The sequence below is a fragment of the Myotis yumanensis genome, unplaced genomic scaffold (genome assembly GCF_028538775.1).
Source record: "Myotis yumanensis isolate MYYU_CA2020_CCGP unplaced genomic scaffold, mMyoYum1.0.hap1 SCAF_16, whole genome shotgun sequence".
In the NCBI taxonomy this organism is placed as follows: Eukaryota; Metazoa; Chordata; class Mammalia; order Chiroptera; family Vespertilionidae; genus Myotis; species Myotis yumanensis.
The window spans coordinates 50,266,326-50,279,118 of NW_027223767.1; the positions used below are offsets into that span (position 1 = coordinate 50,266,326).

At 59.5% G+C, this 12,793-nt stretch overlaps 1 protein-coding gene across 4 annotated transcripts in view; it reads left to right on the forward strand.

The window, feature by feature from the left end:
* LLGL2 (LLGL scribble cell polarity complex component 2) overlaps positions 1–12,793 on the forward strand; it is a 30,775-nt gene that overhangs the window by 14,859 nt on the left and 3,123 nt on the right. For all 4 annotated transcript variants that reach the window (XM_070394546.1, XM_070394548.1, XM_070394545.1 and 1 more), the window contains exons 3-17: positions 3,512–3,609; positions 4,747–4,828; positions 5,066–5,181; positions 5,592–5,750; positions 7,276–7,438; positions 7,606–7,738; positions 8,082–8,136; positions 8,686–8,840; positions 9,996–10,213; positions 10,292–10,359; positions 10,462–10,615; positions 10,702–10,806; positions 10,978–11,270; positions 11,375–11,525; positions 11,878–12,028. In XM_070394546.1, the coding sequence (XP_070250647.1) occupies positions 3,512–3,609; positions 4,747–4,828; positions 5,066–5,181; positions 5,592–5,750; positions 7,276–7,438; positions 7,606–7,738; positions 8,082–8,136; positions 8,686–8,840; positions 9,996–10,213; positions 10,292–10,359; positions 10,462–10,615; positions 10,702–10,806; positions 10,978–11,270; positions 11,375–11,525; positions 11,878–12,028 (2,101 nt within the window). The remainder of the gene's footprint in view (positions 1–3,511; positions 3,610–4,746; positions 4,829–5,065; positions 5,182–5,591; positions 5,751–7,275; positions 7,439–7,605; positions 7,739–8,081; positions 8,137–8,685; positions 8,841–9,995; positions 10,214–10,291; positions 10,360–10,461; positions 10,616–10,701; positions 10,807–10,977; positions 11,271–11,374; positions 11,526–11,877; positions 12,029–12,793) is intronic.

A 12,793-nucleotide genomic window follows, 5' to 3' on the forward strand; every position in this document is an offset into this window, starting at 1 on the left:
CCACACTGGGGATCGGGCCCGAAACCCGGGCATGTGCCCTGATCGGGAATTGAACCTGTGACCTCCTGGTTCATAGGTCGACGCTCAGCCACTGAGCCACACTGGCCAGGCCCCTTATTTGTTCTTAAGGGAGCCTTGTCCCTCCAGAGTTGTCACCTTAGAGAAGACACCCTGAGGGGTACAGTGAACAAGGAGAACCTGGGAAGGAAGTTGGCCTTAGCGGCAGGGCCTGTGTGCTCTGTGGGGTGAGCTGAGCCTTCCAGCCGTCTCAGGTGGTCTTAAGGTTCATCTTAAGGTTCATTGTGTTCGAGCCAAGGACAACGCTGGTGTCGTCCCACTTATCAGATGTGGAATGAGGCTCAGAGGCCGAGTGGCTGCCCAAGTCCACACGCCTTCTAAGTGGCAGTGGGGGGTTCAGAGCTCAGTGGGCCCGACTCAGTCCCTGTCTGTCTAGGTCAGCTTATGGGAAAGCGGGGAGGGAGGGGCAGGACAGTGACCCCAGGGCCCTGGAGGACATGAGGAATCAATAGGAGTGATTGAGTGGTGGGCCCGACATTTGTGTCCCTCTGGGTTAGGCCGCTCCGCAGTAGGAGGGGTCGGGAGATGCTAGGAGAACTGCCTGCCAGGGAGTCAGCCCTGTGTTCTCAGGCCTGCGAGCCTGACCCAAAGCTGCAGGCTGTCTTCTCCTGGTGGGACTTGCCTGCCCGCGGCCTGAGGCAGCCTCCTGTAGGGCAGCTCAAGTCCCAAGAGGAAAACAGTAAGAGCCACATATGTGATTTGAAATATTCTAGAAGGCCTATCACAAAATTCTTTTAACAAGTGAAATTCATTCTGATGAAAAATTCTGTTTAACCCACTATATTCAAAATACTGTTTCAATATAAATTAATGAGACTTTTTAAAAGTCTTTGAAATCCCAGGTGTGTTTTACCCTCACAGCACATCTCAGTTTGGACATTAAATTTTCTTTGGAAATATGTGGTCTGAGTTTAGAGCTAGAAGATTTACAGCTGAAAAAGGAGACCCAGCCCACCTAGTGTGGCTCAGTGGTTGAGCGTCAACCTATGAACCAGGAGGTCACGGTTCGATTCCCAGCCAGGGCACATGCCCGGTTGTGGGCTCGATCCCCAGTGTGGGGCGTGCAGGAGGCAGCTTATCAATGATTCTCTCTCATCATTGATGTTTCTATCTCCCTCTCCCTTTCTCTCTGAAATCCATAAAAAAAAATAATATTTTTTAAAGAAGATCCAAAGCTTGGTCTGCCCAACTCCAGCCCCTGTTCCTTTGAAACCCAAGAACATTCCTACAAAGTTTTCCAGTAACTGAAGTGAGCGTCCATCTGAAATGCAAGTTAATTAAAATAGAATAAAATTAAAAAGTCTGCCCCTTGGTGGCACCAGCCACCTTGCAAGTGCTCGGTGCTGCCTTGCGACTGTCGCGCTGGGTCACGCCGGGCACAGGCCTCCTACTGGCCACCGGGCTCCTGCAGGACGCTGCCCGCAGAGTCCTCCAACCCCAGCCTGCTGCTGCCGTGGTTCTGGGAGAACGCTCCCGTCCCAGGAGCGTCTTCCTGAGCTCTGGCTGCTGGCCTCCTGCGGCCCCAGCAACCTGGGCTGGCTGCAGCCTAGTGGGGGCCCCTGGGGAAGCTTGTCCCCCACACTCCTCATGTGCCCTGCTCTCCTTTTCCTGGGAAATGTTTGCATTCCAGACACTCGCTATCTCCCCACGGCTTCTCCAGGCTCTGCATTTTTGACATAGCTGAACAGGGACCTGGGCGGCCAGCGGGGCTCCTGCTGGGTCGCTACTGCCCTCCCAGCCATTTTCAGGGCAGCCTGTGTCCCTGGCAAAGAGCCAGGCCTGAGGGCGCCTCCCACACCTGGGTGTCCCCAGACGTCCCCAGAATAGGCCCTTTGGGAGCTGCTCCCTGGCCTGCCCCGGCATGGGGCCTCCGACCATGGACCACGGGCCTGGACAGCAGGCGGGCAGCGTTGGGTTTGCTAAGTTATCATTCCAGCTGTCAGCAGGGCTTATCTCTCTCTGCTCCTCGGAGGCCCGACTGGAGAGCCAACCGAAGCCCAGAGCAGAGCCCTGGGCCGCAGGAGAGCGGCCTCATCGGTGCGGCCCTTTCCTGCAGGGCCGTCCCCGTGGTTTAAACCAGAAGAAATCACTAGACTTGGAAGCAGGTGCTGGCCTCCCTTTGCCTGCTGTCATCTAGGCCTGCAGGTTCAGGGGCCCCTGGGGCGGGGGGGGGGGGGGGGGGGGTGGGAGGGTGGGAGGTGAGGGGTAGGCTTAGCTGATAAAGAAACAGCAGAAGCCTTCCTGAGATGGTTTGCCGAGTAATCTGTAGGGTTTCTATCCGTCCCTTTAAAACCTGGACTCCATCCCTGGCGCCTCTGCCTGCGGGAATGCTCAGAGCTGCAGGCAAAGACGGGAGTCCAAGAGGGGTCATCGGTCAAGTGGCCATTGCAGGACCTCTAGAAACAAAAAACGTTTAACAACAGAGGCCTGGTGAGTTAGGGCACTTCCCACAGCGAATATTCTTCCACCATTGGGTCATTTCAGTGCTTTGACAACCTGGGCTGGCTACAGGGGGAAACAGGCTACAGGGCTACTCAGGTATAGGGCCCCAATTAGGTCTCTGTGTTTTTTGTTTGAATATTTTTTATTGGTTTCAGAGAGGAAGGGAGAGGGGGAGAGAGAGAAACATCAATGATGAGAGAGAACTATTGATCAGCTGTCTCCTGCACGCTGGGGATTGAGCCTGCAACCCGAGGATATGCCCTTGACTGGAATCGAACCCAGGACCCGTCAGTCCGCAGGCTGACGCTCTATCCGCTGAGCCATACCGGCTAGGGCAGGTCTCTGTGTTTTAAGGCAGGACACACGCATACACTCACAAGCTCGGGGAAGATAGACACACACAGATGTTAGCGAGGTTTACTTCCGGTTGTAGGAATGCAGGTTACTTTTGTTTTCTTTTTAAAACTCCTTTATTCCAAGTTTTCTGGAATGCGGATTACTTCTGTCCTAAGACATGAGCAAGAGCACATGCCTGCACCAGCACCTGGGAGTTTCCTGTCTGGGAAGACGGAGAGCTCTCGTGCTAGGAGGGCCCTGGCAGAGCAGACTGTCAGGGCTGGAGGAGCCTGGACAGTGCAGGGCTGGGAAGGGCCACCGTGGCTTCCTTCGGACCCCAGTGCCAGGCCCCCAAAGCTTCCTGCACCCCCCGTAGGAGGGCTGGGGGTTGCCCACAGTACACCTGGTGGAGGAACTGAGAGTTCCTGGAGACCAAGTGGCCAGTGTGTGTCAGGAAAAATGAGTTCCCAGGGATGGGTGGTCAGGTGGCCCAGGACAGGGTCAGACATGGGCTGGGGGAGGGGGGCGGGGAATGGTCCACACATGGGTGTCTGGGTGGGAGCCTGAATGGGACTCGGTGCCACCTTCCTGCTGGGGTGGCTCTGTGCTGCGGCTTCTTGGACGTGTCTGTAGGCCCGTGTGGCTGTCATTGCAGACGGTGGAACATGGCTTTCCGCACCAGCCCAGCGCCCTCGGCTACAGCCCCTCTCTGCGCATCCTGGCCATCGGCACCCGCTCCGGAGCCGTCAAGCTGTATCCTTTCGGTGCTCCCAGCTCCCGCCCTGGGAAGGCCTGGAAGGGGTGAGGACTTGGCATTGGTGAGGTGCAGCAAGGCCTCCCGCCCTCCAGGAAAGAAACAAAGCAAGTTGGGGATGGTCCTTCTCACTCAGGGGCGTCCCACATAGCCTCTTGGGGTCAGCCCTGAGCGCAGTCCGTGGAGACGGGGGGGGGGGGGGGGGGGGGGGGGGGGGGGGGCGGCGCGGGGACAAGAAGCCTTTCCCAGTGGGAGTCAGGGGACTGGCCCGGGCTCTTTGCAAACCAGAGAGCAGTGCCGGGCTAGGCTAGGGGAGCCGCTCTTCCAGCTTCTCCGCCCCGCACACGCCCCGCACGTGCGCACGCACCAGAGAGAGTAAAGCAGACTCCGGTTGGCAGGGACGGCCCCCCCGGCTGAGGCTGGATAGTGTCTGGTTGGCCGTCTTTGTCTGAAGCATTAGCTCTGGGCCCTTTCGGAGGCAGCCCGTGGGTCCAGGACAGGTCACTGCTCGGCCAGGCCGGCTGGGCTACACACCTTGGCGCACTCCTGCCCCATCTAACCTGAGCCCAGGGTGAGCCCCCGGGGTGAGCCGGCGCCCTCTCTGAGGCGGGAAGGCTGGGGGCGGTGTAAACACTGCAGGGCAGGGGCCCAGCCCCACTGCTGGCTCAGCCCGCCCTCGGCCGGTTAATCATTGCCAGGCCATGGCCATACCCTGGTGACCAATCCCCTTGCCCAGACTCCTGGTCACAGCTCTTGGGGCTGGGCCCGCAGGGGTGCCTGCAGCTCCTCACAGGTGCCACCAAGCGGCAGCTGATGAGTCTGTTGCAGCTCAGGTTGCAGGGTAGGGGTGGGGTGGGAGGTGGCGCCGAGCAGCCTAACAGTTGCCACGGGGTCACCCTTACACAGTCATCCCCACCTGCCTGGCTGGGAAAGCTCTCCCTGGTTGGCTGTTCCCACCCTCAGGGGTCAGGTCACTGGCCAACGCCCTCCTCCCCACCCCAGGCCCCAGTCTTGCTGTCTGGGGAAAGGGCGAGCCACCGTGTGTTACACCCTTGCCATGGGGCCCAGTCTCCGCTCTCGGGCCGGCGAGGGGTGGCGTCTGCCTCTGGAGGTTTTCCTGAGCCTGCTGCTCGCAGCTACGGTGCCCCGGGGGTGGAGTTCATGGGGCTGCACAGGGAGAACAACGCCGTGGTGCAGATCTACTTCCTGCCTGGCCAGGTGAGGGCCCCTCCGCGCCCTTCTTACTCTCACATCTTCCCGAAGGAGAGGCAAGCATCTGGGGGCCCTGGGTGTGGTGCTGCTGGGAGGACCTGGGACCACCAGCCTTCCCCCAAAGAGTAGGGGTGCCTTTGGATTTGGGGCTCTCTGAGACCGCCGTGGTGTGTAAAAGCCACGCGAATGCTGGCGCTCCCGGGTCAATGAGACAGCACGCTCCTGCCCCCGTCCCCTCCCTAGTGCCAGCTGGTCACCCTGCTGGACGACAACAGCCTACACCTGTGGAGCCTGAAGGTCAAAGGCGGGGTGTCCGAGCTGCAGGAAGACGAGAGTTTCACGCTGCGGGGCCCCCCAGGGTAAGGATTCGGCCCCCTTGCTCTCCCAGCCACCCTGACCCATGCACCCAGCTTCAGGGTGGGATCACCCTTTGAAGGTCCTAGGAGCCCTTGGGGGTCCTAGCAGGTGTCTGAGCCCACACGACGCCACCCGAAGGTGCTCTGGGTGGAGTGGGCGGGGCTGTGCAGGAGGCTCCCAGGGGGTCTCTGCTTCCTGGGCAGACTCTGCCATCTGCTTCCCGTCTTGGCAGAATGTAGCCAATATCTTAGTCCTGGACCGAGACTCTGGACTCTATTAAAAAAGACCTTACAGCCTGCTTTCCTAGGGATGGCCTTCCCGGGGTGAGGAGGGCAGCCAGGGTCGGAAGCCCATTCGTGGGAGTCCCTGCCTAGACAGCGGCCAGCTCACGGGTAGCTGTTCCCCTCCGCAGGGCTGCCCCCAGCGCCACACAGATCACCGTGGTCCTGCCACACTCCTCCTCCAAGACGCTCTATCTGGGCACCGAGAGTGGCAGCGTGTTCGTGGTGCAGGTGCCAGGCTTCCGCACGCTGGAGGACCGGACCATCAGCTCGGACACCGTGCTGCAGCGGTGAGCCCGCGGACCCCGCTGTTAGGAACCCGTCCCCTGGACTTGGCATGACCCTCTCCCTTTGGTCCCGGGAATGTGTCAGGAGCTTATCATTTCTCTCCGGGAAGTCTAGGCGGCGGGAGGAGAAGCTCAGCTCCTCACCTGTCCCCCAAATTGAGAACCTCACCCCGTAGGATGTTATCATCATGGGTCTTGTGGGTAACTTATCACCTCATTTAATGAAAAGGAAAATGAGGCTCAACATGATGGTGTCGTGTTACCAACTCTTAGCCTCTTTGCCCTGGTGCCATGTATTTCACAACCCCTGGGGCTCCCAGTGGGGCAGACGCGACACACACCGCCCCACGCCAGCGGGGTAGCTTCTGCCCATGCTTGTGCTTTGGCGTCTGTGTAGGTTTCCATTCGCACGCAGGCTCCAGGCCAAAGGTCCTGACAGCCACAGCCCGGGGGGTGCTCCAAAGCTTTGGTGAGATCCTGTCTGGGTCAAGAGGGAGGAGATGGGGGTTGCAGCAGGAGAACGTCCTGCGGTTTTGAGGGGTCCCGGGGAGGCTAGGGTGCTGATACTCTTGCAAAGGAGCCGTCTGAGGGAGGTCCCCCGGGGGCAAGTGGCATCAACCCTGCTGCACAGCTTCCTTTTGATATTATTCTTTTTTTCTCTCTCTTTTTGATATTATTTCTTCTCTCTATTTTCCAAGATGGTGTAATTCTCACATTGCTTACTTCTAAGTTAAGGGGAAGAAATTTTTAATTATATAAGTAGTAGATCATTGTAGAATCCTTCAAAAACTGAACGCTTACAGATAAGGGTACAGGGAGTTGACCCCCCACTCCCGCTTCTAGAGGCTGGTGCTCGCGGGGTGTGCTGTCCAGCATTGGTACGTGGCATGGGCACAAGTACAGAGGGTGCCCTTGGGGGTCGTGTGCACCAGGGCAAGTACAGAGGGCTTGGTTTGGGTGTAGAAATGCCCTCAGGTCCAGGCTGTTTCCTACTGCCCATCCTCAGAGTTGGCTCTTGGTCCCATGCCTGCCACCTCATGGCCTTCTGTTGGCTGCAGCAGCTCCAGACTTCACATCAGCATTCCAGGCCCAGGGAAGGAGGTGGGGGGCGGGGGGGGCCAACTAATACAGAGCTTTGTTCTGTGGATCTTAAACACTTATTTGGATGAAATACCACCTCCTTACAGAAATGCACTAAATGTGAACGTGCAGTTCAGTGGATTGTAAAGTTAGCATCCCTACAGCCAGCCCCGGGCAGAGAAATAGAGCCCGCCGCCTCCCAGGAGCCTCCACATGCCCTTCCCAGGAGGGACTCCCTCCCTCCCTCCCACCACAGCGACGTTTCTGGAAATCACTGTCCTGCTCTACGCATTGCTTCTCTGTCCCCTGGATGATGTGTGCCTGCAGCTCTCCGTGCTGCACATTCAGTGCCCGCGGCCATGTGGAGTGCCGTGTGCCGCTGTGCCGTGCTCTCAGCCAGGCCCCGGGGTGCACGTCGGTGTGGGCTCACAGTGCTCCCCTTGCCCAGGTTGCCCGAGGAGGCCCGCCAGCGGCGGGTGTTTGAGATGGTGGAGGCCCTGCAGGAGCACCCTCGAGACCCCAACCAGGTCCTCATCGGCTACAGCCGGGGCCTCATTGTCATCTGGGACCTGCGGGGCAGCCGCGTGCTCTGCCATTTCCTCAGCAGCCAGGTGGGTGGTGCCTGGGCTGGTGGCAGCCGCCACGGGGCTCTCCCAGATCCCATTATCACATACAGCCCCTGTGCCAAGGCGTGGGGGTGGGCGTGGGGGCGGGGGTATGGGTATCGGGACCATCGCCCTGACCCCAGCCTGCGCTCTCTCCCTTTCCTCCCCTGAAGCAACTGGACAGTGCCTGCTGGCAGCGGGATGGCCGCCTGATTGTCAGCTGCCATTCGGACGGCAGCTATTGCCAGTGGCCTGTGAATCCTGACACCCAGCAACTGGAGCCCTTGCGCAGCTGCGTGCCTTACGGTCAGTGCTCTGCCCGCCTGGCGGGGGCCTGGCGGGGCCCTGGCCCTGCCCTGTCACCTGGGACTGCCTTTCACTGTGCGAACCCATGTCCTCTGTTCCCAGCCGGCCTTCCTGCATTCAGGTGTAGGCACCCCCCTCATAGCAGTAAAACCTGGGGCCCAGAGAGGTGACGGCTTTGTCCAAAGCCACATGGTGGGTTTCCTGGCGCCTGTGTGGCTTCCTTGGGGCAGAGCTCCTAACAGAGGTCCACGGAGAGGGTGGGGGTGAGGGCTCTGCTCGTGCAGACCCGCATGCCTCTGCGGGTGGGCAGACCCGTTCCAGCTAATAATTCCTGTTCTTGTAGGTCCCTTTCCTTGCAAAGCTATTACCAAAATCTTCTGGCTGACCACCAGGCAGGGGTAGGTACCGCTCTCTGCCCTTTGCCCTTTCCAGGTTCTCCCTGGAGGGCTGGAAGGCCTCTGCGGGAGGGGAGGGGAGGAAGGAAGGGTCCCACGTTGAGGTCTCAGACTCCAGGGAAGGAGAGAGGGCCGTTCATAGCTCATGGCCAGGTCCTGAAAAAGACATTCCCATTCTCTCCCTTCTGCACTCCTGGGAGGCGATTAAGATCGGCAAGTTTCAGACCTGTTTCTTCAAACAATCACACGGGGAGACCCGTGCATAAGCAGGAGGGGGGCAGCTCTGGTTGGAGCAGGAGTGGCTGCAGACTCAACCCACCGCCCCCCGCGCCCCCAAGTTCCCCTGAGCTGCTGCAGTCAAGAAGAGATGAGGGTCTGGCCTTTTGACCCCCTCCTGGGGACCTGGAGTGGTCACTCACCCTGAGACGAGCCTCCCTCCCGGCCCCTGCACAGAGGCCAGTCACAGGGAGTCCACGCTGCCCGGTCAGCCAGTGGCTGTCTGCTGTTGTGTCGAAAGCCCCAGCCCACCGCCCTTCTCTTCTGTGCCTGCAGGTTGCCCTTCACCATCTTCCAGGGTGGCATGCCTCGGGCCAGCTACGGGGACCGCCACTGCATCTCCGTGGTGCACAATGGCCAGCAGACAGCCTTCGACTTCACGTCCCGGGTCATCGACTTCACTGTGCTCTCCGAGGTGGACCCAGCGGCGGGTAGGCGAGCTGAGGGAGTGGTGTGGGGAAGGCCGGCCTCTGGGAGGTGTAGGCAGACCGTCCTGTCTGTAAAAGGAAGGGCCTGCACAGAGGTTCCCGAACCAGCCACCCCCTGGGGGCCACTGAGGCAGCAGCCACAGTCCCTCTCTCCCTGTCTCTGCCAGCCTGGTGGCTCCATGCTTGCTGGCCACACCTCCTGCCCACTCCACGCTCTCTTTGCCCTTCCCTGGCTCAAATGGGGTTTTGGTCCAAAGAGGGCAGCTCTGTACTATTGGGTTTAATACCCACCCAGCTGAGAAAAGGGCCCTGGTGTGGACATGGGGAAGACCTCATGGGCTGGGGCCAGCTCTGAGCCGGCCTCCTGGAGCTCAACCAGGACAGCAAAGCCCTGAGTCAGCCTCATACACTGGGTGACAGGCAAGCCCAGAAAGGGCTGCTGTCGAAACCTGGAGAGGAGGCCTGGCGGGAGATGTCCAGGAGTCGGGCCTTCTCTCCACCTGACGGACATGACAAGGCCTGAGGCCGCCAGGGGAGGGAGTGGGGGGACTCCTCACGCCTGCCACAGGGTGCTGGGGGCAGCGTCCAGTTTTTTTGTCAGTCCTTTTGGATTTTCTACATAAACGGTCCTGTCATCCGTGAACCAAGGCAGTTTTATTTCTTCCATCCCAATCTGCATACCTTGTGCTTCTTTTTCGCATCTTACTGCCTTAGCTGGTACTTGAAAAGGAGCCTTGTTCCCACGCTTAGTGGGAAAGCTTCGAGTGTCTCCCCGTGAAGATGTTAGCTGCAGCTTTTCACAGATGTGCTTTGTCCAGTGGAGGAAGTGCCCCTCTAGTCCTAGTTCACTGAGAGTGTTTGTCATAAATGAATGGGTCTGGGTTTTAGCAAAGGCTTTTTCTGCATGTGATCATGGGCTTTTCTTCGTTGGCCTGTTGATGTGATGGTTTTCAAAGGTTGAAGCAGCCTTGCAAACCTGCGATAAATCCCACTTGGTCGTGGCGTATGTTTCCTTTTATACATGGTTAGATTTCAAGCTTGTGTTTGAATGCAGATTCCCTGGCTCCAACCCTTAAAGCATCAGATTCCGCAGGGCCAGGCTGGGCAAACTGCTTCCTACTGGCTCCTGCAGCCCCTGACCCTTGGCCTGTCCCCCAGCCTTTGATGACCCCTACGCCCTGGTGGTGCTGGCCGAGGAGGAGCTGGTGGTGATGGACCTGCAGGCGGACGGCTGGCCGCCGGTGCAGCCCCCCTACCTGGCCTCCCTGCACTGCTCCGCCATCACCTGCTCCCATCACGTCTCCAACATCCCCCTCAAGCTGTGGGAGCGGATCATCGCTGCCGGCAGCTGGCAGAACACACACTTCTCCACCATGGTAGGTCCAGCACCCGCCCTGCCCCAGCCCCACCTGGGAGCCAAGCTCCTGCACGCACTTCTCGGTCTCACCCTCTAGGAATGGCCTATTGACGGTGGCATCAGCCTGGCCCCAACCCCACCCCAGAGAGACCTGCTGCTCACGGGGTAGGTGATTTATGCTGCTCTTCTCCTGCATAGGAGGATGGACAGGGTGGGAGCAGTCCCTGGCACCCTCGCCCGGCATCCTTCTCACGGCTCTGCCTACAGGCACGAGGACGGCACCGTGCGGTTCTGGGATGCCTCGGGCGTCTGCTTGCGGCTGCTCTACAAACTTAGCACAGTCCCTGTGTTCCTCACCGACACGGACCCCAGTGAGCACCTCAATGCCCAGGGTGAGGACGAGTGGCCCCCGCTCCGCAAGGTGAGGCCAGGAGCCTGGGCACCGGGAGGGCGGGGACAGGCTGGGTCCAGTGCTCATGGCCACCTGTGGGCCTCCTCTCCCGTTAGGTGGGCTCCTTCGATCCCTACAGTGACGACCCCCGCCTGGGCATCCAGAAGATCTTCCTCTGCAAATACAGCGGCTACCTGGCCGTGGCAGGCACAGCAGGGCAGGTAGCAGGCGGGATGGGGAGGGGAGCAGGGGGAGGAGTGATCAGGTGACTCTGGGTAACCTCCAGGCCCATGAGCTTCCTTCTCAGGCTGAGGGCACAGCAGGACAGGAACCAGCCCCCACCCCCACCCCGAGGTGCTGGGGTTGGCTCAGCCCTCTGCCATCCCATCCAGGTGCTGGTGCTGGAGCTGAATGATGAGGAGGCAGAGCACGTGGTGGAGCAGGTGGAGGCTGACCTGCTGCAGGACCAGGAGGGCTACCGCTGGAAGGGGCACGAGCGCTTGTGTGCCCGCCCGGGACCTGTGCACTTCGAGCCCGGCTTCCAGCCCTTCGTGCTGGTGCAGTGCCAGCCCCCGGCTGTGGTCACGTCCTTGGCTCTGCACTCGGAGTGGCGGCTCGTGGCCTTTGGCACCAGCCACGGCTTTGGCCTCTTCGACCACCAACAGCGGCGGCAGGTCTTTGTCAAGTGAGCAGGCTGCCCATGGGGGCTGGGGCCTGGGGCCTGGGGCCTGGGGCCTGGGGCAGACCCTCGGGCCCTGGCCGTGCTAATGGTCTGATGTTCCCCCCCAGGTGCACCCTGCACCCCAGCGACCAGCTAGCCTTAGAGGGCCCCCTGTCCCGCGTGAAGTCCCTAAAGAAGTCCCTGCGTCAGTCCTTCCGCCGGATGCGTCGCAGTCGGGTGCCCAGCCAGAAGCGGCGGCCAGCGGGGTCCCCGGGAGAGGTGAGGCCACCCGGGCAGACCTGGGGGCAGCCAGCAGCGAGCCGGACTACCCCTCCCTCCCACTTGCTTTGGCTGCAATTACAGGCCCTGGGCCCACCTATAGGTTTACATCCCTGCCCGCTGCCCACCAGTTATGTGGCCGGTTTTGTCACCCTGCTCCTCTGTGCCTCAGCTTCCTCAACTGTAAGAGGCAATCATTGTAGCACCTTAGGGTCAAGTCCTCAGTAAATGCTACCAGGCAGGGAGTGGCGTGAGCTGGAACCAGTCTCCCCCTAGAATGATGGGTGTTGAGCAATAGATGCTCCAGGGAGGTCAGGCCAGAGCCCCCCTCAGGCTGGCCCCACCCCCGCAGGTGCCGGAGCGGAGCTGCCGGACAGAACGGCTGGGCCTGCAGAACATGGAGCTGGCGCCCGTGCAGCGCAAGATCGAGGCCCGCACAGCAGAGGACTCCTTCACGGGCTTCGTCCGGACCCTCTATTTCGCTGACACCTACCTGAGGGACAGTGAGTAGCCAGCCTGGGGTGGGAAGGCCCAGGCATGCGCCCCCGGCATGAGGGCAGGTTGGTGGGCTCCTAAGAGGGGTTTCCCTTTGTGAGCGGGTAGAGACCAGGGCCTGCCTCTCCCTCCCCTGCCTGGGCCTCCAGGTCCCTTTGTCCTGGCTTCATGTCCAGGCTCTACCACTTTCTAGAGCAGTGATGGCGAACCTATGACACATGTGTCAGAGGTGACATGCGAACTCATTTTTTTGGTTGATTTTTCTTTGTTAAATGGCATTTAATTATATAAAATAAATATCAAAAATATAAGTCTTTGTTTTACTATGGTTGCAAATATCAAAAAATTTCTATATGCAGGAGACATATGTAATACCCTTTGTAATACTTTAAGCAATAAAACAATTATAAAAACAAAAAACAAAAAAACAAAAATTTCTATATGTGACACGGCACCAGAGTTAAGTTAGGGTTTTTCAAAATGCTGACGCGCCGAGCTCAAAAGGTTCGCCATCACTGCTCTAGAAGATGGGTCTCAGCTTCTCCCCTGTAAGATGGGGGAATGTCTTCCTCCTGGAATGGCTGTGAGGGTAGGACATGCCTGCTGCTACGCCGTGGGCCTCCCCTGCTCCCTCCTGCCAGGGTACGGGTGGGCGTGGGCTGTCCGCTCCTGTATTGCAAGGGCCGGCTGTCCCAGGTTCAGAGCCATCAGTGTTTAGGGCCCTTGGTTGTCAGAGAGCCTTCGGCGCCTTCTCCCCATCTGTACCCCGGAGG